This window comes from Rhopilema esculentum, chromosome 15, assembly GCF_057945365.1.
Source record: "Rhopilema esculentum isolate cy_ngs chromosome 15, ASM5794536v1, whole genome shotgun sequence".
Taxonomy (NCBI): Eukaryota; Metazoa; Cnidaria; class Scyphozoa; order Rhizostomeae; family Rhizostomatidae; genus Rhopilema; species Rhopilema esculentum.
In genome coordinates this window covers 7,920,462-7,945,623 of record NC_142829.1, presented here as the reverse complement: position 1 = coordinate 7,945,623, position 25,162 = coordinate 7,920,462, and the positions used below count along the sequence as shown (strand labels likewise).

General features: G+C 35.5%; 1 protein-coding gene across 1 annotated transcript; it reads right to left on the bottom strand.

The window, feature by feature from the left end:
* Window positions 1-229: 229 nt before the first annotated feature.
* On the bottom strand, window positions 230-24,840 carry LOC135685583 (syntaxin-binding protein 5). Its single transcript, XM_065201565.2, has 26 exons — window positions 24,480-24,840; window positions 22,178-22,275; window positions 19,527-19,608; window positions 18,594-18,694; window positions 18,069-18,203; window positions 16,567-16,630; window positions 15,961-16,044; window positions 15,119-15,251; window positions 14,564-14,633; window positions 14,273-14,421; window positions 13,991-14,072; window positions 12,697-12,850; window positions 12,309-12,373; window positions 11,943-11,983; window positions 11,193-11,422; window positions 10,447-10,709; window positions 9,460-9,548; window positions 8,562-8,999; window positions 8,060-8,182; window positions 7,145-7,252; window positions 5,696-5,781; window positions 5,350-5,443; window positions 4,889-5,000; window positions 3,495-3,715; window positions 2,254-2,375; window positions 230-1,993 (listed from the first exon to the last, which is right to left on the bottom strand). Exons 1-26 carry the CDS (start codon window positions 24,663-24,665, stop codon window positions 1,856-1,858), a joined length of 3,468 nt encoding a protein of 1,155 aa, XP_065057637.2. The 5' UTR covers window positions 24,666-24,840; the 3' UTR covers window positions 230-1,855.
* Window positions 24,841-25,162: the final 322 nt, after the last annotated feature.

Here is a 25,162-nt window from a genome sequence, read left to right as displayed (position 1 = left end):
AATCAGTGTGTGTCATACCACTGACATGCTCATTGAGTGTTAATATTGATTGAAAGATGGCTCAAACCGCTTTTATATCTGTTGATTGCCTTAGAGTTCAAATTGAAGCAAAGTGATGGGCATATTGCTAATATACTGTCACCAAATCTACTGCGTTTTTCCATTAATAGGTGTTTGGTATAAAGAAATGTTGAAATGCAGATTTTTAGAGGAGAAATTACACCATAGCAGCAATTTGAAACATTGGTATTTCATCTAATAGCTCAAAGTGTTTGAATACAGAACTTCATTAATCAAAACTAAACTACCACAAAGTAATTGATGTTAAATACAGCATATTGAGCTGGAGATAAAAGCAATTGCTACCAGTTACTGTATAATTGTGTAATACACCACTTTGACTATTACATTTATAAATGAAATAAATCCGAAGTTACTTAGTATAAATTTGACAGCCTTTAATTTGACTAAAGGAGCAAAGATATCTTGACACCCCCAATAATTTATCATTTTATAAAGCAAAAACTGAGATTTGGTGATGAGTGTCTGTGTGCAAATAACAAATAGAAGATATATATTCACCCCTTTGGCTTCTTACTTTGTGCAAACTCTAAACCAAGGTTCAAAATATACCAGAGTAATAAAGTTTTGTGGTGCTTAGGTTTATTACCTTAAACTACTTATCCAAAGCATGCAAAAGCCCAATATAGTAGAGTCTTATATCTGACCATCTAACAGTACAAGAGCATGCATCTTATGATTTTAAAATTTGGTTTTCTTTCTATTACTCTAAGGAATAGCCATGAAAAAAAAGGTTTTAAAGGAATTCCACTCATTATGTCAGCTACTGAACCAGAGTCCAAAAAATGATCAAAAGATGATATAGTCTAAAGAGGAGGGAGGATTAAAATGGAAAGGGTAACAAAAGTATCAGGAAAAAATGAAATGCATGGTTTATTTTTATCGAAAATTGTACTTCCAAAGGAAATTTTAGTGGTGCCCAACAAAGACAATTCTGTTTTAAAATATCTGAAGATCTCAATGTATTGCTATTTTCAGCTTTAACAACCAAAAACAAATTACCATTACTCTTACAGAATCGACACATTTTTTTAACCCTGCTCTCACTCTCTCTGTACTCAGTTAGATACATTTAAATTATTGATAGTTAATGATAACATGAAGAATGTTACATCGAAATTCAAAAAAGTATAGCCTTACCCCTGAATTATATCACTCCACTCTTCTAAACAGAACCAAACACATTCAGTCATTTGTTTTAAAGACTGGTTAAATTATAATTTTCATAATGATTTATCATCACTGTTTCTGTTGAATGTAAGATAGGAGAATTTTGAATTTTGATAAGTATGGTTTAAATTTGCTGCCTGTTTCTGGTTGAAAATCATGACAGTCTGAACAAAGTATAATGGTATTTTTTACAACAGAATTAACAACAATTTGCTAAAACCACCCCAATCAATTATCTCAAATTCATCAAACACATACTATATTTATTGGAGTAGAATCTTGCTATCTACTCAGGAATATCTAACATACTTGTTGCTCTTCAAGAAATTTTTGTGTGTTATTGTGAGTGAATATTGTCTTAACAAAAAATCATTCCATTGCAATGTTAACTTTTAACTTTACTACTTTCACATTTAAATTGACAATTCAATAATATTTCAAATGTTTATAATGACAATAAAAAAATATGTCAGTAATGTTTTAAATGAAATTTAAAAAGTAATATTTATGTATATTTTAAATGGCTTGAAGCATTAAGAAAGTCTGACTAGAAATATCCCTGCTTGATGCAAAATACAATTCCAAACTGCTCCAACATTTATAATTACATTTGCCACCATTTTTTTCTCTGATATTTATCAGCAAGTTCCTGAGCAGCACTTGAAAACTGCTTGGATCGCTCATTCATCATGGCTGAGCGGTCCTCAAGCACTCCAAGTTTTTGTCCCCTTTCATCCAGAGCCTGGAATCGAGTTGATTATAATATAAATCATAATAAAGAATCCAAGAAGAAAACTCAAAAATAAATAAATGTCTTCAGAGATGTTTCAATGTTCTAGCTTTTTAATTTCTTTCTAGAAAATCTATATTAAAAATTAAAAAAGTACATAGAATATTAAAGGGTCTGGTCTAGATTTTTCCAATTCTAATTGAATTGATGACCGCAATTGAATTTAATTAATTGAATTGAATGGGTCAAAGTAATATTATTGCCAAACTTACCATTCTGGCACCAGCCAATGCTCCTATAACACTTTCAGAATTATTTTTTAATCCTTCAATTCCTGATCCTGGCACTTTATCAGCAAGACCTTTTGATGCAGAGCCTGCCTTGTTAACTCCAACTAAAAAGATAGATAAAACTAGAATAAAAAATCTATTTTATAATCCCAATTTTACAGGATGGGAAGGATTTAAATTGATTATCTTTCATACACTGTTAACATTCACACAACGTCAAAACAGTTTCATTTGAGCTAGGGAGACCTGACTTAACCTCAAAACAAGTAACAAAAATTGGTGGATAGAATTGGAGATAATGTTAAGAAATAAAACTGCCCCATCAACATAAAAAATAAAACTGTCCTGGTTGAGAACCAATTAAGCCCATCCCTCTTATTAGCCTCCCTTTTCAGAAGTAAAAATTTAAGAAATCAATTTAGCCCCCCCCCCCTCCAGTTTTTAATGATGCCAAAATAAGTCAACTTGACAGAAACAGATATTTCAATTTGATTCATTCAACCTTTTCAAATGCTTGGTTTCAGAAGGTGACATGGCCCCAGAAGATATTTTAGAGAATTAATAATTGATGATGATGACAATATAATTGTTGTAGAAGCCTGGTTTGAGGTTTTAAGCCGAAAACCCACTCCGGAAAATGATCCGCGGATCGGATCAGATCGTGTTGTTCTTTCGATCCGCGGATCGTTTCAGATGGAATGCACGTTGACATTATCTCCATGGGATTCTTGCCTCATGACGCAAGTGCTCTATTGTTCTAAAAGTTCTAATTCGATTTTGATCAAAAGAAAACTACTGTATCGGAACGGTTAAAAAAAAGTTGAAATGATTTCAACTTTTTTTTCGATCCGTTTCGATCCGTCGCGGATCAGTGATGTGACCATTTTTGCATCCAAAGCGCGTGCGCAACACAAAATCTGATCCGATCCGCGGATCATTTCCTGAATGGGTTTTCGGCTTTATATTTTGCAAAAAACATAAAATTAGTTTACCACTATAAATGGTTTTTAATTACAAAATATTGATTAAGCCCCTTCTCTCAATTTAGCCCTCTTCTTATAAGCCACCCTTTAAAGTGCTGAAAAACAATAAGCCCCCTGGGGGCCTTAAAAGAGAATTTCAGTATTGAAAAGACGAGAGAAAAAACACACAATAAAGCAGTTCACTTTCTCTTATGGTGTCAAAATATTTCAGTGATGCCTAAAAAATTAACAGATACTTACATAGTTCCTCTCTATCAATGGGAGAAGGTGTGCTAGAAAATATTGTTTGGAAAAACCCTTTTTGGGGAGGTTCAGGAGTTGATACTGCAGTGAAAAGAGTCCCAAGTCCTTCAATATACTCCTTTTGTTTTTGTTTTGTCAAGACAACTCTCTGAATTTCAGTTGGCGAAGTAAGGTACATTGCTTCACCTCCTTTTCCAAATCTGAATGTTCTAAAAATTCTATCAAGATAAAAAATTATCTGAAATCACTGAGAAATATTACCAAAGAATAATAAACTGAAACGTCAAAAATTATCAACTCTCAGGTTTTTACTGGAAAGTTAGAGAATACAATAATAAAAAAAGTAAGTCATTCGAACTAATCAAACTTGAAAAATCTGATTGTATATAAAAAAATTGAAAGTTGATTGTCTTCTTCACACAATCGATATTGATTGTTTCAAAACTATAAAAAGTTCTTTTCAGTTCGACTGGATCGACATTTCACATTTTCAATTTATAAAGCTTTACTTGATGCCATTTTCAAGGTTTCCATTTGGCCTAAATATCAGAAAGAACCAGGAAACTGATACATAGAAATTCATTGCAGAAAACCAAAATGATCTACAGTTTTCTTAAAAGAGCATCATTAGCCCACAGTAATTGGTGCTGTAATAATAAAACGTTTTCTCAAGACTAAATCATCCCTTTGTCATTGTTTTAATTACCATGTTATAATGCCGATCCAAAAATATTATTTCAATACATAACAGGTTTTGAGAAAGTATGCTAAGAGAAAACGGAGTGAGTTACAAGACACCTCATATTGTGTCCCGGTTGAGTCATTCACACACATTTATTCCTAGCATTCTATTAGATTGTTTTGGTAAAACGTTCTCCAGTTTCGAGTATTAGCTGAAGCAGATACAACAAAAATAACACAGAAATCCTCTTCCTCCTTTTGAAAAAAGCCATCTTGGTCAAACAGTCAAAGCAAATTAATGAACACTGTCAGTACCCTCTAATGCTTTATCAGGTATTCAGAATAAATCCAAACTAATTCACAAGGGACAATGGACTTTATTCAGAAGATTTCTTATCGCTTCAAATATAAATATCTTGAGAACGCGTTTTGTCTTGTTACATGAAAAGACATGCATTCTATACTCATCAGATATGTATGTAAGAGCTTAATTTGATCTGGAGAATACCTGTGTAATAGTTACTTTTGTCCACCAAAGTACTTCACAAGTTACTTGGTAAAACATTATTAAAGATATATTAATCTTCTGTTTTCCTCTTATGATTTCCTATTTCTGTGAGAGTATATAGAAGGTAGAGAATCACACCTACCTTCAGGGAATCATTACAGGATATAACCCATGTTGCACATGATAGCAGCATTAAACATACCTGTAATCCGAGCAATTAAAACCGCAGTCAGTATCCATGAGCAGTCGAAGGCTTAGAATACTGTAAATGCGCAAACTGCCAATCGACGTAAGACAACCAATGCAAGTGGCTCCTAAATAAGAAAGAAAAATTGGCTATTGTTACTGTGCAACTTAGAGAACACAGCTAGGGGTTGCTAAAATCACCCAAAGTAGTGTCAAACGTAAGAAAGGCAGGCCAAAGACATTCACTGGCCACCTGTTTCAAAAATTTTGTAAAGACTGAAGTTAAATAAAAGTAGTGTGTTTATCTAGAGACATTACATGAACGTGTTAATAAGAAAATGACGTCATTAAATAGCTCGTTACTAGATTTTATTTCAGCGCAGATAAAAAAGTATTTTGCATATAACTATGCTCTATCGGAAGTGTCCTGATTAAATCCAATAACTAACAAGAACAACCTATTTTTGCTCAACTGACCTTCAATTTCTATGACAGCAGCTCTCAGGAAGAAAAAAGATGAATCCGCTTCTTTCACCTTGGCTATCGTTTTGAACGATGGAAGTCCTTTCACCTTTCAACAAAGAAGCAGGAATCAAATTAGCTTTCCTCTACATTACCCACTTGTTTTGTTAACATTAACATGCAAAAAAGTATATTCATCTTGAGTAGGCATTCATATAGACAAAATAAGAAATCTTCTGCATGAAGAGTTTTAACAATTAGAACCATCATAAAGACCAAACAATGACAACTATAGACTCAAAACGTATAAAATTAATGGGTCTATTAAAAAGGACCCATAAATATGTTAGAAAATACCAACCTTTATTCTTTTTTCGCTGATTAAAATGAGATGATGCTTCTCGGAAGATTCAATTGTGAATGTCGGCAGCGTCGATAAGTTTGTTTCTTCAAAAAAATTATTGGAAAATATGATAAAAGTCAGCAACAATAATGGTGCTATTGGCTGAACATAGTACTAGCAATTGGCTGAACATGTGCAAGGATGGCTCAGTTATTAGAGGCGCTGACTACAGACCCAAGGGTCCGTGGTTCGAGTCCCTGACATGACCAAACTTTCACCCAGAGTGGGGAGAGTCGCCAGCTCTCTGTAATTCCAGGCGTAGGAAACACGAGGTGTGGTCACATCGAGAGGAAGGACCAGGACACTGCTCGATAAGCATAAGCTTCTCAGTGTCCTAAAACTACCTTCGGATGCTAGGTAGCAGCAAATACAAATAGTATAATTTCACAAAAGGTCTAAGGCCCTTAACGATCCCTGTGTGGTCTCTGGGGCGAACTGGGAAATGGGACTTGCTTACTTGGACAAACAGACTTTCTCTTTATCTGTATCTTTGTATCTACTGTGTTTCTTTCTGACATCTGAAGACAATTTTTAGGAAACAGAAGGGTTAGGCCTATCGAGATATGTCCTGGTCCTTCCTATTGTGACCACACTTTGTGATTCCTACGACTGCAGGCCTTGTGAAGAGCAAAAAGCAGGCTCTTGGCAAACTGAGCACCTTAAACTTTCTAGGCTATTGAGTGAGCATCAACAAATATCATCAATAACAAAATTTGGTTTTTCGCAATTTAGTTTTCAGACAGCATAGATAACAAAATTTGGTTTTTTGCAATTTAGTTTTCAGACAGCATAGACATGTTAGGTGCTCAATCAATCAAGCTCCTAAAACTTTCTAGGTACGTGCGGAGGCACTTGATCAAGCTCTTGTGCCTCTCCTTGCAAGGTGGGCACGGGAATTACAGAGAGCTGGCACCTCCCCTCACTCAAGGTGAAAGTTCAGTCAATTCAGGGACACAAACCCCTGACCCATGGATCAATAGTCCGTGACCCGAACCACTGAGCCACCCTCGCATAGAGCCATCATCGCACTTTGGGATTTGAAGATCTGTGACTGGGGAAATCATCCTGTGACATAGATGACCATATAGGAATCACAAAATGTGTAAAATTGTTTTTAATGTTTAAATGAAAGAAGCTTGGTGCAAAAAAACAATAACATTAGAAAATTTGCTTTTTTCCATCAATGTTCTAAAGGCTTTAAGTTTGTTTGAAAAAAACTACAAACTCTACAAAAAAATAAATCTAGAATAAGACAATAACAATATAGACCAAAAGCCAAAAACACTAAAAGATTTCTGAAGAAAGTAACTTGGGCCTGGTTGGACTGGGAGGCGAGTAACGGGTTATGCAAGTAAGATACAGGAGGAATAGAGGCTAGAAATATTATAATGATAAAATATTCAATACTTGAATCATCACTGTCTTTCCAAAACTCGAAGGGTGTCGGATATAAGCAGCCATTTTTGTCCAAGAAGGTAATTGACAGAATGGAAGATTTCATATTTACTTGCAAACCTGCAATTGAAGCAAAAAGAAAATCCTTTGAAATTTAATCTCAGCTAATCTATTTACAAACGTTCAAAGAGAAACACTGTGCAAAGGGACTGTGTCATGGTTACTTGCAAATGCCAAAAAATATTTGAATCTGTTTGATATAATTCACACAGTGGACTGAAGGTGGTTCTGTGCTTCAACAAACTGGAAATCTTTTCAATTGACCCATTAGTTAAAAGTGAAACGAATATCTACTAATATCTAGATTAAAAATGCTCTATAGTAAGAACATGATAAGGAGAGCTGCTTGATTGGATATCAAATTCTCATTAGGCCCTCCGTCTTCAATCCAAAGAAATTTTATCCAAGCTGCGCTAGATGTTGGCCTAACATATCCTTAAATACAGTTGCATTATAACAGTAGCTTCTATCGCCCAGAATATCAAAATGAAAGCGTGATTTTTATTTTCGAGCGATATAAGATGGTTTCACAAAGGCTAATTAAAAGCTTTATTACAACAGGCCCCTCAGTTTGAGGCGGGTGATTGCGCGCCCAATTCTTGGCACGCGCCTAGGTGAGATAAGGTGCGTACTTTGTCACGCACCTTCTAAAAATTAGCGATATCGTGCTCCTCGGCCATTTTCAAAGATTACTTTTTGATCAGAAACTTTGTCTTGCTGCCCTGGGAATCATCTTTTAATAACAGCATTAACTTCTCCTCAGTTTAGCTTTGAGGCGCACGATCAGCCACGCACCTACTAAAATCGTTACAGAGAGGCCTGTTACAACAGTATTATCATTCGGGGGAATAAATGATCAATCATTACCAGTGTTTGTAGCAAAAACAGGCTGCGTTAATCGTTGCTCTCCGTTCGACGGCAAGCTCAAGGCAACAACAGAAACACTTCCAGTACTGGAGCCAATCCATAAACACGGGACAATAATGTTAGCTGAAAGAAAACAAGTATGAAAAACTATTATGACCCAATGAAATTTAGGATTGCGATGGAAGAATCACGGTAAGGTTTTCAAGTAAACAAAAGAATACTGGCAAAACGCTCAAGGCAAAACGCTCTCTAAAAGTACACTTGATGGCACACTCTTTTACAAAATGACAGGAACAAGGAAAATTAAGTCACTAATATAAAACGATATCCTAAAATTAAACATTTATATTTCCCCTACTATGTAGTGCACGGAAGAAACAACAATCATTTCAAATATACTATTTAGGGTATTAAGGCTTGGATCTGTACGTATACATGTGAATAGCTGACAAAAATTTACAAAAGCAATGAATAAATCAAATAGAAAAGCGAAAACATGTACCTCCTTTTCTTGTATATGTGTATGTGAACATGAGACTAGTGACGGTGCCTGCCATTGGTATTTCTTTATGAAATAGCCCATCGTCTTTGTCCCTTTCCTTTGACTTCTCCCTTTCTTTATCCCTCTCCTTCTCCCTCTCCTTCTCCCTCTCCCTCTCCCTCTCCCTCTCCTTCTCTCTTTCCTTTTCCCTCTCTCTCTCCTTCTCCCTCTCTTTTCCATTTGACTTGCTTGAGACCTTTCTTCCCACTTTTTGATGTTCCTTTACATCTTTGTTCTCTTTCGCATCGTTTGGATTACCAAAGAACCGAGACGACCTGTCCTTCTTTTTCTCTTTAGCTGAGTCCGGAGGGTCAAATTTTTCACTTCCTTCTGCATCAGGAGACATTAATTTCCCCAACTTTGCTGATTCCAATGGTGATTGTGTAACATCACCAAGTTCTGATAATAAAACGATAATTTGATCAGTCTTTATAACTCGCAGGGATACTTTTCCTTGATAAAGCCCAAGAACGAAAGTTTACATTGACGTTTTGAAAAAAAACATGTTTTACAACTGATTAAAAATAAATAATTACTCTCACTACAAAAAATGATTTACCATTAAATGAATGAATGATTCATATCACTTTTATTACTATAAAGCAGCTTGATACAATATACAATTTAATACAATACTTAATACAATACAATACACAATACACTTAATATAATACAATACATTTAATACAATACAATTTAATACAATACACTTCACAAATGGATTCTTTCATAATACTACATCTACAAAAAAGGAGTTTTTAAATGGATTCTAACAGACTGAAAATAGGGAGCCTTGGTGATGTTTAAGTCAAAAAATGAAATGACTACCCGAATTTGTTGCGAACCAACAAATATTTACCTCCAAGCTCGTAAGTCATCATCACTGTAACTAGCTTTTTCTGCACATAATCCACCAGAGCTACACCTAGTGCATTTCCAAATGATATCCTAGGAATGATTATACAAAGTCAGTAGAAAAGAGAAATAAAACAACATATACATCCTAAGGACGGTCTATGGCATCAGTTTGAGCATAGAACAACTCTGATTTCTTTAGCAGTGGCGTAATACAATTAAAGGTACCTTGGTTTGATAACTAAGTTCCCCTTATCAATAGAGGTATCACAGCATGTCTATAACCATGCTCTTGAAACTCCGCACAAGTTTGAAACCTTATTTTCAAAAACTTTAAAAAGTTCTTCAACTGAAGCATATAACTCAGCTCCTCCTACGTGAAAAATCATCGTTTTGCTTCTAGCTTCTGTGTTTGCCATGATCTACACTACAGGGCTAGACCCTCTTGCATTCAGTAAATAGGGCCCCCTCGATTTTTTTTCAAGAGTGCCAGGTACCTTCGTTACACCATTGTCACAACGACTTTGATTTCAATTTTGTTTAAGAAAAGGTAACAAATTGTCAGTACTAAGAAGACATTAAACAAACGCTTTCCAGGAAAAACAATGATAAAACAGTTTTAAATTCCCTATAGCCAATTTGAACAAACCATTCGATATACAATGCAACACGCCTCATTTGAATTTTCGATGACATAGGCAAGAAACGAGACCACATAAACTAGTCACTATTTCTTGACTGTGCCAGCCCATCACTTTATTAAATACAAAAGCGGGAATAAGCAGGTGCCATCCAAGGCAAAGCAGATGCGATCAAAACCAGTATTTTCTCTCCTTCTGACTTATAAAATTGCCACCATTGCCTGCTTCGTTTTCAAACGAAAAACTTGCTTCAACTGTTACAGATTTTTGCAACCTGCACTACGGTAAAATGTCTACGTAAAGCATAATATCAATATCTCAAAAGTTTCATTGTTGAAAAATGAACTTACAAGCCATATGCAGAACTGATAGCAATACAAGTGACAGAAGGCACCGGATCATTAGCAAGTTGCTGGCAAACGATTTCAGGTTGGAAACCAGGCGACCATTTGCGGACCATCGACTTTACAGATGGAGGCAGTGTCGTAATCCGAAAGTGTATTGAATCTGTGCACGAGTCTAAGACCTCTGCACCTGGCGTTGGCGGAGCACTTTCAGTTTGCACCTCGTCGCATTCATGGGCCATCTCGATGCCAAAATTTACATCTACTTTCTGCATGGGAAAAAAGGATGAGCAAATATTTTCAAAGGATTGCCAAGTTAATGAAAGTTCGACGTTTTCTAAAGCGAAAAAATCGTCGAAGAATAGCTGTATAGACATTTCGAATTTAGAAGTTTCAGTACAGCGTTTTGGTCAATGAAAGAGGAAGGTTAGAATGAGAAACAGAGGGGCTCTTTCAAAATATCCAAAAGATTAACGGGGGTTGTTTATTTCCGAGGAAGCACTGAAAAATAGTGACAGTATTCTATCCTTAAACATCTTTTAGGACTTACCAGAGAAAAAAAGGACTTGCTAGTGGAAAGTAATTTTGAAATCTATATTATAGCATGATATCAAAGGAAGAAGAACAAATGCATTGACTTTTATAGAGCCAGCAACGAAGCACGGGGTGTATTTCATCCATGAGCCCTCTGAACTGCTTATCAATAGGTGAAATGGATCCTTTCAAAGTATATAATGTGAAAAATTGCTTACAGCGATTTCCCCCGCGGTTTCCTTTGACCTGAATCTGTACACTATAACTGCATTAGAAAGGGTGGTAACTGCTAATACGCGGCTTCTTGTACACAGAGTAATGTGTTGTATTGCAAAGGGTTCTTCGTAATGCTGCTCATTTGAGCCCCTGCTTGCAATACTGGATCTGTCAGCTACGGCGTTGTCGAACAAAGCACTGACATTCAACTGGTATACAGAATATAATGTATCTAAAATGAATAAAATTCAACGCATATTAGAGAAACAAGTCAGTGTGGGGCAAACACTTATGGTGAATATTGTCCTAAACTCAATCAGAGACAGCTCAATCGAATTTCAACAATTCTTTACTACCAATTTGCTGAACCTTTCTGTTTCATTATTCATAGACATTCTCACAACACTTCATGCCAATCTAAAACTTTGTCAATGATATAGAGAATAAGTAAACGCCGCGTGAGAAATTTCCATTATCACATGTCATTCAATGAAACTTACGTATTGTGCACGTGTGAATAAAATCTGCAATCAAAATCCTGTTAACCCCCAGTATGCCTTGTTTTGACCAGGATCAACTCTCCTTAAAATATTCTTGCTGAAAATACTAGCATTGCTTTGAAACAACCCCACCTGCTTTATAATACCCTAATTTACACAAAACATTGAACAAAGGGACTAAATAACTATCTTCTTGACAGATGGTGAGAGTGAAAAAATATCAATGGTTAAAATCTGTGATTAAATACTTACTTGACGAAACATCCCAAAATTTACAGCTGCCGTCTGCATGACTATGAGGGAGAACATAAGCATGAAATATAGATAGATATTGAGGTGAATTGAAAAATGTTATTGCATGAGTTGAAATGCATTTGGCACAAACGAACAGTTGGTGGTTACACGAATATGCATTTTTCATTCTTTTACGATATTGTTCTATTGCTTACGGCTTTGAAATGTCTCAAATGAATTTGTGTACCACAACCCTTTTTCTGAGAAAACAAGGTTGATGATATACGCAAAACGAACCCAAAGGTCTAGAAAAAGCATAGCTTATTTTAGTGACAGAAAAAACAATAGTTTATTTTAGAACAAAATATTTCCAAAACCTCTTACCCCGTCACCAAAAGCGCCGGCTCATATGATACCTCTTCAAGCTCTCCTCCGGTTATAGGCCATTTCTAAAACAAATACAGAAATTGAAATTTGTGGAATACAAATACAAATAGGGAATAAAAAACGTAGAGAGAAAGTAGACAACAGCGAGGGACCAAATCTTTTCAAACTCTCTGAAATTCGCCCCCTTTCTGTTAATGTAAAATGTTAACATCTGATTGCGATCAAGTGATCATCTATACAACGGTTTTTATTGAAATTCGTGTTTCTGCGGTTTCACATAACCATTCTTGCGATAAAATAGGAAAATAATCTTTACCGCAGAGAAAGGTGGTACAAGAGACAAGTAACATGTATAAACGATTATATACGAAGCTGAAACGATTACCTGTTTGCTGAACCCAGCAGGTGCGGACTTCTTGGAAGACGAAAATCGATGAAGAGCTGGAATTAGATCAGCAGGGCATTCTGGGTAATACTGGATGCAGGTCACCGGTGAATCATGAATACCGAACGTGTACGGGATTTCAAACCACGGAAGGCTGAAATAAACATATAACATTTGGATCGGTATTGAAGCGGCGGCTGGCACTTGTAAGGAAACAAGGTAAGAATACTTAAGTGAGCACAACTTTCGGTATCCAGACATCTTTTGGGAGAATTCACGATTTTTTACGGCTTCCGTCACATCAAGTAACAAGATACGGATAGATTTAAAAGGAGGACACAAATGGTCACAGCTTTTCCAAAATGTTAGCCTAATTAAATATACTTATTTTCTATTTTCGTGATTTATTTTCTTCCAATACGGATATTGATCCTTGACAAAAGTCAAGGACGAACTAATTATACACTCCCCTCACGAAAGTATCCGGACAGTTTCGAAGATCGATTCCGCTTTCAGACAAAAACAAATTTAGGCTGGCGATAACGACTTTTTAATTTAGTGATGTTAATTTTTGTGAAACTCTTCCAAAATAATCAAGACATTAAAATGCTGCAAAGCTTCTGCGCTTTTTATCCGTTATCATTTTAGTTGGAATGAGAAATGATTGCGCTAGATGCATTACGCAAATGAACTGATGTCAAATAAGCGGAGAACAGCAAAGTCAGGTGACTTGGACTCAGTTAAAATGGGCCAATAAAACTTGGTAATTTTTTACAAACAAATATTTTCGAATAAAGAGAAATACAACATGTTTATTCTCATTGGGAAAAGAATTTGCATGGAGATGCCATCGATCGATTATAAAACATGCATGACATATGGTAACATTTTATCAGACCAAAAACTTTCTTGCAAAGCAGACATATCATTCAGTTCAGAGCCATAAACTGACTTTGAAATTTGTAAACCAATCTCTCTAACAACAGATTCGCAACTGAATTCGAAACTGTCCGGATACTTTCGTGAGGAGAGTGAATTACGCACCTAAAAAATAGAATTTAAAAAGCAATCATCAAGTGCGTTATTCTATTATATTATGTGCATTATTCAGTAAATATGAAACAAGCTGAAAATGCAATATACTCAAAAATTTGGTTATCAAGAATTCAGAAATTTGGTTATCAAGAATTCAGAAATTTGGTAGAGATCTGAAGCAAGGATAGAAAGACTGCAAAAATATAAAATATCACAAAACTGTGTATGATTGAGAACGAAATCGATAGGAAATCCTTACCTAGGTGCAGGCAGCGTTGAAAGGTCAAATATGACAATCTCATTCTTTAGTAGTGCTATAATGACGCTTGGATTCTGATAATCTAAAAGAAGATTTGTATGGATTATGCAAGATTAAAGATTTGTTGTCTTTCACTGACTATTCTCGAGTAAAAACGATCTTACCTATTGAAAAACAGACTCAAACTGAGCATATCTTTAAAAAGTCCTTGTTTGCATGTTGTTTACAATGAAGAAATAGAACAGACCTCGATAAGATACAGGGAAAGAAATAATTACAGACCTTGCTCCCATGGAGTGTCTACCATGCAGACAAAATCAACGACGAAATCAGACAGCAACAGCATTTTCGATCTGCCTCGCATGAGCGTTAATCCTTTTCTGCTATTTCCCAGTGCCAGCCCACCAGAAAAGACAACAACACAAGGATCCCTGTAAAAACGCATATAGTTATTCTTTCAACAATTTCATACTTGGAACATACATTAACAATTCAGGAAACACTACAAGGAAATTTCACATTGGATATTCTTCTGACTTGTAAACAAAACAAAACAGCATAATTTATACGTACCCTTCCTTGACTCCTAACCACATGATCTTTGTTACGGGACAGCATGGTGATGACTGTCCAAGCTTGCCACCTTGACAAGATAATAACGCGACAATAAAGGTTGGTATCATGGGCGATAACCAAAAATGTTACTTTAATTTGACTGAATTAAGATGTAATTATAAGCCTTGTCTTTACGCCGATCGTTGCAATATTCAAGTAACCTTATTTTCATTGAAGAGCTGTTATAGGGAAAGAGGGGCTAGTCAATAAATATTGAAACGTTAGCCCAAGTCACAAGGAAATCAACAACAGTACTCTTCTGGCCTGGTTTAACACAGCAACAGGAAGTGCCATACCTAAGAATGCCTAAGGTATTAAGAAAAACGTGGAAATACAGTCCATACTAAAAATAGGTAAACCTTAGAAAATCATCTTACCTTCAAAACGGGAAAAATTAGTTCTCTGTAGAAAATAAGTATTGTAAAAAATTTGGTAAAATCCTACATTCATAATCACTTTGATACTGACAGGCCACTTGTTGTTACGTTTAAAAACGAATTAAAAGGAACGTACCATGTGGGAAAGATGTTTCTTCGGGCTTCTTTGAGTTTCTAAAGTTCCATACCGTCGTAGTACCATCCCAGTGACCAGCTATGAATTGTTTGCCTTCCAGATGCCAGTAAGTGCCTGTTATTTGTTGGGTCGGCTGCGGATTATACAAGAAGGTTATCCAATATCCCAATAAATACACCAATTTAACATCCTACCTTTATTTGAAAAAATCTTTTTGTTTTCTTTGTATTAAATTTTTGTATTCAGATTCGGATTTAGGACCAGAGTTTTGTCTTAAAGGCACTATGCCCCGACGTATATCGCTGGCCATTTGAATCCCCTTACCCCCCCCCCTTCCCCCCTTCCCCCCTTCCCCCCGGTTTCCGGCTTTACAAAAAATTGCATCTGCTGCTGGTGAAAAATGCATAGAAAACATCGTTTGCATTTAATACAACTAAAAAATTCTTATACAGGGAGGGTTTAACAGAAAATGAAGCTTTGAAAGTTATTAAAGCTGCTCTCGCTTTATTCCAAGGTTTAAACAATTTACCATTTACCGTGTTCTATTGAAAATAACCAATCTGTTTGATATTCTTTTGAATTTTTATAAATTAAAATCATAAAATCATCAGGATATTTGCTTCACAATTTTCGGATCTGCAAATAACGTTCGTTTCCAATTTGAAGTCTAAATTGGGTTTTTTTAGGTAGCGGGGCAGATTCTAAAGTCTCAGCCTGTATTTTCTTTATTCACTAGGTTCTTTATTCACTGGGTTTATAGGCAAAGTGGTTTTATATTTGATAGCATATCAGATTTATACAATTTTTTAAAAGCAAATTTTCAAAAGAAGGATTTGAAAAACCTGTGGCAGCGTGAATCGTTCTTGGACACTTTTGCTTCGCAGGTCCCATAAAGCACATTCGCCACCTTCAAATGTCAGCAACAACTACAAGAAAAGATGCTGTTAGATGGCTGCTTTGGACATTATTTACATAATCATAAAAAATGCAAAATTCATTTTTATTTGATCTTACTTAAGGAATATGGTAATGCAATCAACACTACGTAGAATATTATGATCGTTCAAAGACAAAAGGACGAGCTCTCCCTTTCACTTTGAAACTATTAGAAAATATCCTCAAATAAAATACCAAAGTGCACGATATGAATGATGAAACTCTATTTACTGGGACGATTTTGAGCTTTAGCATCCCCCTTTTTCTTTGATCATCAAAGTTCCAAGAAACTCGAAAGGTCTTTCCTAGCAAAAGCCATATAGTTTTCCGAGGATAAACAGTCAGATGAGAGGAGGCTCAGCGGCTAGAGTCGCCGACTACAGATCCTAGGGTCAGTGGTTCAAGTCACTGACATGACAAGAGTATGTCCGTTTTTTAAACATGGCATATACAAGAACAGTCACTGAAGCATTGGTCAAAATAAGAGTACTAGGGAGGCAACAAAAATCTACCTTGCTGTTATCCACTGGATTGCTATCGATTTCAATAACCGGACCTGGGTGACTCTTGCACGACCTAACAAAACAACAATACTGAGCTGTTTTGGTGGTAAAGAAATTTGATTATTAACCGAAATGTATTCTTCAAATGTTGTGTGGTACGTTGTGTGTAAACATGATCCGGTTTCTTACAGTATAAGTTACAATTATACAGTTTAATTTTCTTCGTTCGGTCTTTAATTGACTTTTCCACCTCAACCAATTAGAAAAAAGACTATGAACAGATCACTCAGCCACAATATACAACACAAAATGAGACAAATTGAAAGAGTTACTCATTAACCACTACAAAATGACAAAAAACAATGACTAACGAAAAAAAGTTCATTGTCAAAAAGTAATTGTATACTTTAATCTCGAGTTCTTTTCTAGGGTCACAAGCTGTGCACAGGGACGGACATACCAGGGTTGGAGTTGGGGTTACGACATCCCCCTAATCTTTTCGTTTAATTCGTTGTATTTCCTTTTATTCGGAAAAACGATTTTATGTAGACAGTATTAATTAACTGACGCCAAGTTTATCTTCTTCTATCATCTTCTTATTTTATCTTCTTATTTTATCTTCTTCTATTATCTTCTAATCTTCTTTATATTGCAGTTAGAAATGGAATTGTAAAATTGGACGTTTCTATCATTTTCTAGGCACTTAAAGGGTGTGACACCAAAATCCAATCATTACCTATCACCCCTGAACAATTATAAATATTGGTCTCTTTCTGACTGATAGAATTCGTTAGTAAATGCATTCTGCCCTAGGGATTAAAAAGGCGGCACATAGCAAACTACTCGACTGACTCCGGTCAATGGTAGAAATGTATTAAATAAGGCAATTATGTGTGTTTATGGTTTTTTTTTCTCGGCGAGTTGCGGTGTTCTTCATTTGCTACATTTTAAAGATATGTGGACCTTATGCTAATATATTTTGGTAGCGCCCCAGTTCTACTACAAATTGGTGGTTTAAATTAACAAAATGAGTAAAAAGGCTTCTATCAGAGAAATTTAGAAGCCAAAGGTTCTTTTTATGGTTAAGCAAGGTTCTGAACTTTTTCTACATCGAGAAATTTTATATTGATTAAGTGATTCACACTGTTTCTTTAGCTTGGTATCTTCAATCCTATTTTCAAAGAACTGTTATAAAGTTGTTTATCTCTAACACCTGGGGATGACCAAATATAACCGAAACCTTGATCAAATAGAATGAATCATTCAAAAGACAGTGGGATTACAAAATAAAATAAAGGATTCGCTGTGATATGAAAAGGATTTTAAAAAGGTTTTGCCATTTTTCCTGTGGCCCTTAATGTCTAGAGCACGACAAAAATAAATATCTAGGGTGAAAGAAAATCTCAGGAACCTTTTTCGAAACCATGGGCTGCAATAGAGCATAATTTATTACAATGCCATATTGGATTTTTGTCATAACGAATACTCTAAACAACATTGATTTCACTTACACAGGAATCACTTTGTTCCAGTTTATCACGTATCCGGATATGGTAAAGGATTCGACCGAAACCATGTAAACATTCCCGCGTTCGGTTCCGACGTACAACCATTTACTCGTATATGGTATTCGAAGGCAGGTAATTCTAGAATGGATAAACAGACAAGGCACATCAGGAAAGCTTCATACATACAACCACGAAATAGAATGGAATATATTTCTTGCTTTAGTACTTAACAAAACAGAAAGTGGTAGAGTCGAGTAAAATCTGTTTAAAGCCAAAGAATCTCTGTTCGCCAATTAAAATGAAGCCAGATGTTGTATATATAACAATAATGCATTTTGATTTCAAGAATAGGACGATTCTATGTAAATGTATGTAACGATACAGACAAGTAGCCAACCCTTGACGATAAATGATATATAAGAACCACAATTACTCTTGAAGTTTGGCGGTTTTTTAAAAAAACAAGCAGTGCTTTGAAGTACTTGGTGATTTTGTGATGTACAGTATGATCAAATTAAAACTGCTTACTTTTCTCGGTTAAACCTGAGGGACTGTATCAAGGCTGGCTGGGCCTGCCTCAAATTCCAAAGATGGATGCTTGCATCATCACATGCACTGATAAGACCACCCTATATAAAAGAACGGATCACATTAAATTCAAACTAAAACTGAAAAAAGAATCATTTGAAAATATCAAAAATCAGATTATTCCTTTGAGTGGTCATTACTTTACTAAAAATGAGCGAAAAATTAGGCATATCGATGGTTTATCTAAAAAAGGCCTCAGATGCCAACATTGCTGTTGATAACAGCCGCGCTAGCACGTCAGTCTAATGCAAAATGGTGGTTTTAATTTTCCACAAGTAGTTCCGTCAAATAGACTACCGTAAATCCTCGAAAAATAGCCCATGGGGGTTTATTCAAGGGGAGCATAATTGCAGAATAATATCTTATTTCAAGAAAGCCCCCACAGGACAATAGCTATACAGTATTACTTCTTTTGACTGGAAACCAAAAAGCAAAAAAGCGACTTTTGTGATGATAAAAAAATCATAATATTTGTTAGATCTCCACACAGCACTTTGTAACTCTTTTAATGATATCAGAAATCATTGTTGACTGTTTATCTTCCTTTGCAAAAAAAACTTTTTATAATTTTTCAATTTATCTCATTGAGAACATTATGTCGTTTTTATGTCGACCTTTGAGGAAAATACGAAACTTAGAAATAAGCCCCCCCCCCCTCGAATAAGCTCCCACCCAAAAATTCATTTATCGTCTCCGAGTGCAAGGACAACTCAGCGCGCATAATGATAAATTTCACAGCATTTACAAAATGCATTCTTTTTCCACGATCAACTACTATACCAGAACCTTTAAAGTCTTCAAAATAGTTTGTGTCTATTTGCCAATGAGTGAATGTCCACAATACAATTTGATGAGCAAATAGCTATAACCAACCTCGTTTATTAAAAACTGCAACTGAACAACTGCAGCGTTGCTTGTGTGTCTAACATGGCATTCAACTCCTGGCTTCCCACATCTGATTCCAAGTTAAGGATGATGCATAATTATTTTCAATTAAAATCAAAAGTTATTTTTCTAGCTATTAGATGTTCGTAACAAAAACGTACAATTTAAAGCAATCAATTTCCAAACTTAGGTCATTATTTTCTGAACATTGCTCGTACAATCCTTGCCAAAGGCCTGGAAACCCAAACAATCTATCTTTTATTGGCACATTTTCCAGCATCCACTGCCCCCATAAATCAGTGTTGAGGACTGCCCCTCCCCCCCCCTGAAAATTACGTAGATATTAGCTGAACATCGTACAGGTAGCGTAAAACATGATTCCTAGCTTCTTGATTTAATTGTTTGATATGATATGAGCGGGGTTTACAACAACATTGGAAATGGGATCCAGTGTCTATGGATTTTATGGATATTCTTCGAGAAAAGAAACTTTTGACGCTAAACACACTAAAAGATCTACACAGATCTAAAAATTGACTTTGCTTGTGGTCACATGGTTTTGTGGTGATCTGTCGCGCTACTAGACTTACAAAAACACAACTGCTATGAACATTTGACATTATAACAGTAGATCCACTTGGCTTGCTATCGCCGAGGGCAGAATCAATATCCCTTGGTAGTTTCAAATACAAGTGTACTTTTAATTGAAAAAATGGGTGCTTTTATCATTTAGCAACAAAGATGGTAGGAATTGTTTTCATGAGAAATGCCACGAGAAGAATGAGCATTCAATCTTCAAGCAAAAACATGAATACGACTTCACTACATAATAATGTTTATGCGGTTGCCGAAAGGTTGACAACTAAAGTAGCGGACGCACAATACAATGTGTTTTCAAAGGAACTACGACCAGATACAGAAAAGTTCTAAGCTTTCCATAAATTTGTGGATGCTCTGTAATACTGCGCCTCCTCATAAAAGTGTGCACGTTAAAAGACCTGTTCATTTATTTTTTTTAAGGTATTTAAAAATACAAAAACCGTGGTGCTCGAGCGGTTCTTTGATGATGAAAAGTAAATAGGCAAAGAAGGGAACAACCTTATGTTTCGGGCCGAGGCACAGAAAGGGGCAAGGGTAGACGTGTCCCCTACAGTCTTTGTGAATGTAACACATTTATGGACCCCCTTTTTAGGATAATGTTAACACCTGCCCTGATTTTTCAGGCGTGGAAGGGCATGAGTACAACTTGAAGGGAACTTCCTTCATTAAAATGGTAGTATAAAGGTGCAAGACGGCAGAATATACCCTTCCTGGTAGCAAATATATTTTCCAGGACAAACATACCCAATTTTCAAAATCAAATAGACACAAAAACGAGAAGCCTTTGCTAAAGCTCAAACAATGTAGAATTTGGCAGCATGTAGAATTTGAAAAGTCAGCTGAGAAAAATCTCAGAAATTCGTCAGAAACACTTTGAAATAAAAATGAACTCATCTTGACATGTTTAAGAAATCATTTTGAAATAAAAACCACATTTGGTAAATTTTACAAAGTAACACTGATGATTGGCATTCCAAGCTTGCAATGCATGTTCAAATGTAGAGGGATGTTTACAAACTACAAACGAATAGGAGGAGACTTTGTCCGAAATTGGATAAATATGCAAAAATCAAGGCCCCTGGTGCTCATTCTCGGTGACCTTGCTATGGGTGCAGCCCTGTTCTCCAAGAGAGAGAATTGAGATGATCAAAAAGTAGGCGTGTAAAGGAGGCAATGGTTACTAACTTTATTCTGCATTGTTGTCTGCAATGTTCTAGGTCAAACAATTTATAATTTGCGCATGTGTTTTCTTTCAATTTTTCTTAGAAACAAACCAGAACAATATCTATAGGTTTTGATTGAATATCCCACTGTTCTGTCATCGCAAATAGATATGAAAAACATGTCATAATTGCAAAATTAATGAATTGTGATTAGCCTGTTGTCAATTTGCATATCTATTTAATTCAGAATATTTGAAAAAAACTCAAAATGTGCTTCACGTTTTAAAGGGACAGTCTCTTCATTGATACTGTCACATACTAATGCATCTGAAAGCCTTCTACCTTATCATAGATTTTATGAATCATTCAATGAAATTAAGACTATGTTGGCAAATGTTTTCAAATTCAATTAAGATTTTTTATCACAATGAATATTGTACTGGTTTTCCAGAGTCATTTTTATTTCTCATTTACTTCTAAAAATGCTTGCTGGCTGCTGACTAATTTAATATACAATGTTCAACCCAAGAAAGCTCATGTAATGGCAACCACAACTAGGGATTGGACAATACCTGAATATCGTTATCAAGACAGCCTTATTCCCAGCATAGGACAAGAAAAAGACTGAAGAAATGGCGATTTCTACATAAATAGCTATATAAATAGCTACCCTAAAACAGTTAAAAACTTCAGTGGTTTCTGAGTCACGTTGTTGTTACAAATTTCCAGGGGAAACATAAAAATGTGGTGCAACATAAAATAGCCTTTTTAATATACGCTGTAACCTTATGTCTAGACCTTATGCTGTGGACAAAATACAACAAATGTGAGAGACTAAGAGGTTATGGGTAAAATTGTTACATAAACAAAGGATACAGTCGAATGGCACCATGAGCTGTTCCAATGGCCAAAATCTTTTGCAAAGGATCAACAGCCAGACAGGTTGCTTGATAGGGAAATCCATATCTTCCTACCTACAAAATAAATCCAAAGGGTATAGAGAAAAATCACGAGTATCATGTAGAATAAATCTATTACATATCAAGAAGAAAGGAGAAATTGATTTGCAATTTGGAATTGAGGCATAAATGGGAGACTCCTTCAATCTTCATAAAATTATCAGGTCGGTTCTTGTTTGGAATTTTGAAAGCTTGGTGTATCATAATCAATTTCAATTTTGTTGGCAACAAGAAGTATTTGCTTATGTTAAGGTTTCTGTAAAGGCCAAAGACAGACATCAAACTTGTGGGCATGAAGAAAATTGAAGGAAAAATGGCCTTTTAGCATTTTGATGTACTTCTCTACAGCAACATACCTATTGGAAATTGCCAATTCATTTTGGCCTAACTGAACCCAAAATTTTACCCAAGTTTAATTGGCAAATTTTAAGGCTAAAAAAACACTTGCCATATTGCTATAACTTTCAATAAAAATGTTTGAAATCTCACTAATCAAAAGACCTTTGACATTAAGTTTTATCATAACTTGCTCCTCATCCCATAATTATTTTGTTCTTACCACTGCAATTACTTTGTTTATGGATGTATATTATTTCTTACATTAGTATGGTAGCTCTAAACATTTTGAAATCTTCAATAAAATTCCAAGAATTTGAATCTAACAAGAATTATTAAAAGTTACAAACAAGAAAAATATTTCTTTGGATTACTAATTGCAAAAACCATTTGCCTTAGAGGACACTACATAGCTTGAAAATAGCAATAGTGAGTAAATTTACTGAATTACAGAACAGCAGCATTATTTTCAGTGACATTATTAATTTGTTAAAAAACTGAAAAGATATTATTAAAATGAAAAACTGTGGAAATGCATCTGAGAATTTGAAAGTTTGTATCTTATGCTCATTGCAAAATGCATTTGGCATGTTTCAGCTTCATTGCCATAGATATCTGGCTTCAAGTCTTAGAAATCATGACTTTTTTCAGTTTAAGGAGAATTGAAGCAGGTCAGCTGTCCTGTTACTACAGGGGCTGTACTGTGATCAGGGGCCATTCAAAACATTATTTTATGCATTATTACATTTCATAATTAATATTTGATCTTTATGTCTCATAAATGGTTACATAGATTCTAAATTGCACAGTGGGGTATGCAGACTGGGCTTGTTATAAATAGCACCAAAGGCTTTGCATTGGTATATTTTCCTAAATTTTTTGTTGTTGATGGGGATTGTAACCTATATTTTATGCAGCATGTCCCTGTTTATCACCAAATCCAAGTGCCCCTCCCCCTGTTTCTCTACTCACTTGCTATGAAGATTCATCAAGTGCCCTATCTGGATGGCTTGCCTCATAAGCCAAAAATCTTATAAACTGGAGTAGAGAACCTGAGATACAAACTGCCACGGTTTCCTTTCGGTTTATAAACAAATTGTTAAAATGAGCCTAGCAGAGTATTGAAACTGATTGACGAATTTTCAGACAATAATTATCCAAGCTTCCAACAACTAAAACAACTGACAACACTTGCAGAATTGATGTAAAATATTCTGCGATTTCCTGAAATGTTCATCTATCGAACACTATAGCGACAAGCATTTTGTGGCATAAGTTAAAATGTATATATGGCTTGAAGTAAGCATCAGATGATTTTTCTAATGCTTGAATTTTTTTTTCTAATTCTTTAGAAATTTCAAAGTTATACACGAGGATTCGTTGCATTGTAACTGCAATATCTTATGGAACAACAACAGCCGAACAAAAATGGGCGAGGGCGTGATGTCCGATTTCACAAAATTTGTCATTAAGCATTATATCCTTAAGCTTATAATCGGTCAAATAAAAAATTTTGACATAAATTTTCGAAATAACTAGGTGCAGGATTTCAACTTTATAGTTATGAAGCAGACCTGTGCAAAGAAATGAGCACGAGAAACATTAGGAAAATCGGCTAAATTGAACTTTGTAGTCTAGGCTAAGCTATTAATTTTGTTTCCACTTGATTCCTAAAAAATATGGCTTCTGCAAAATTTGAATACTAGAATAATTTTCAAGTTGGTTTATTCGGATCTATCTGATGGTATTGGCAGTTGATTTCAAAAGGTCTGCATTACACAAGAAACAGGCTTCGAGGTATTTCTTCCTCCTGTGTAGACAAAACACGTCTCGACTTCAAATATGAAAGATGAAGTTGACCACAAATGAGCAGTCTGGGTTACCTTTGTAAGGACAAGCTCTTCAGGAGACAGTCTCTCTGAAAATTCATCGCTCTCTTCAGATGTAGAAGATACATTTGCTGAACCAGAATTGTTCGATTGATTTGATACTCCGCTTAGGCCACTGAATACATTCCTGATTCCACTGAATCTAGTTCTTACCGTCGGACGTCCTCCTTGCACTGGCATCTGGGCAACATTGATATCCTAGGCGGTGCTATAAGAACATACTAAAGATTTCGTGTTGCAAAAAATTATTATTTAAAATGACTTCTCAACGGACTGTTGACATTTTTCATGCAGCATGCACCCTGCTCGACTTCATTCACCTGCAGTAAAGTGATGTAAACAAACACATTAGCTTGAAGAATAAGTCCCGCAAATCTCTCGCGTAATCCCGCAATTTTTGCATCACCGATTGTTCAAATGTATTATTATGAAACAAAACGCTACAAATTTCTTGCGTCAAATTTTTTGGCAGTTTGCCTGGAATTATATGACGATAGCCTGTTTATCAAATTTTTGAATACCTGTTTATACTTTGACGACCTACGTTGGCGTTGTGGGGAATGAATTCTAGAGGTGACCAGGAAGAAAAGTTTTCCGACCAAATTTATTTGATTTATTTTAATCAAATAGAAGCATTTCATGTTAGTGTAAGAGGGGGGGGGGGAGAGAAAAAACAC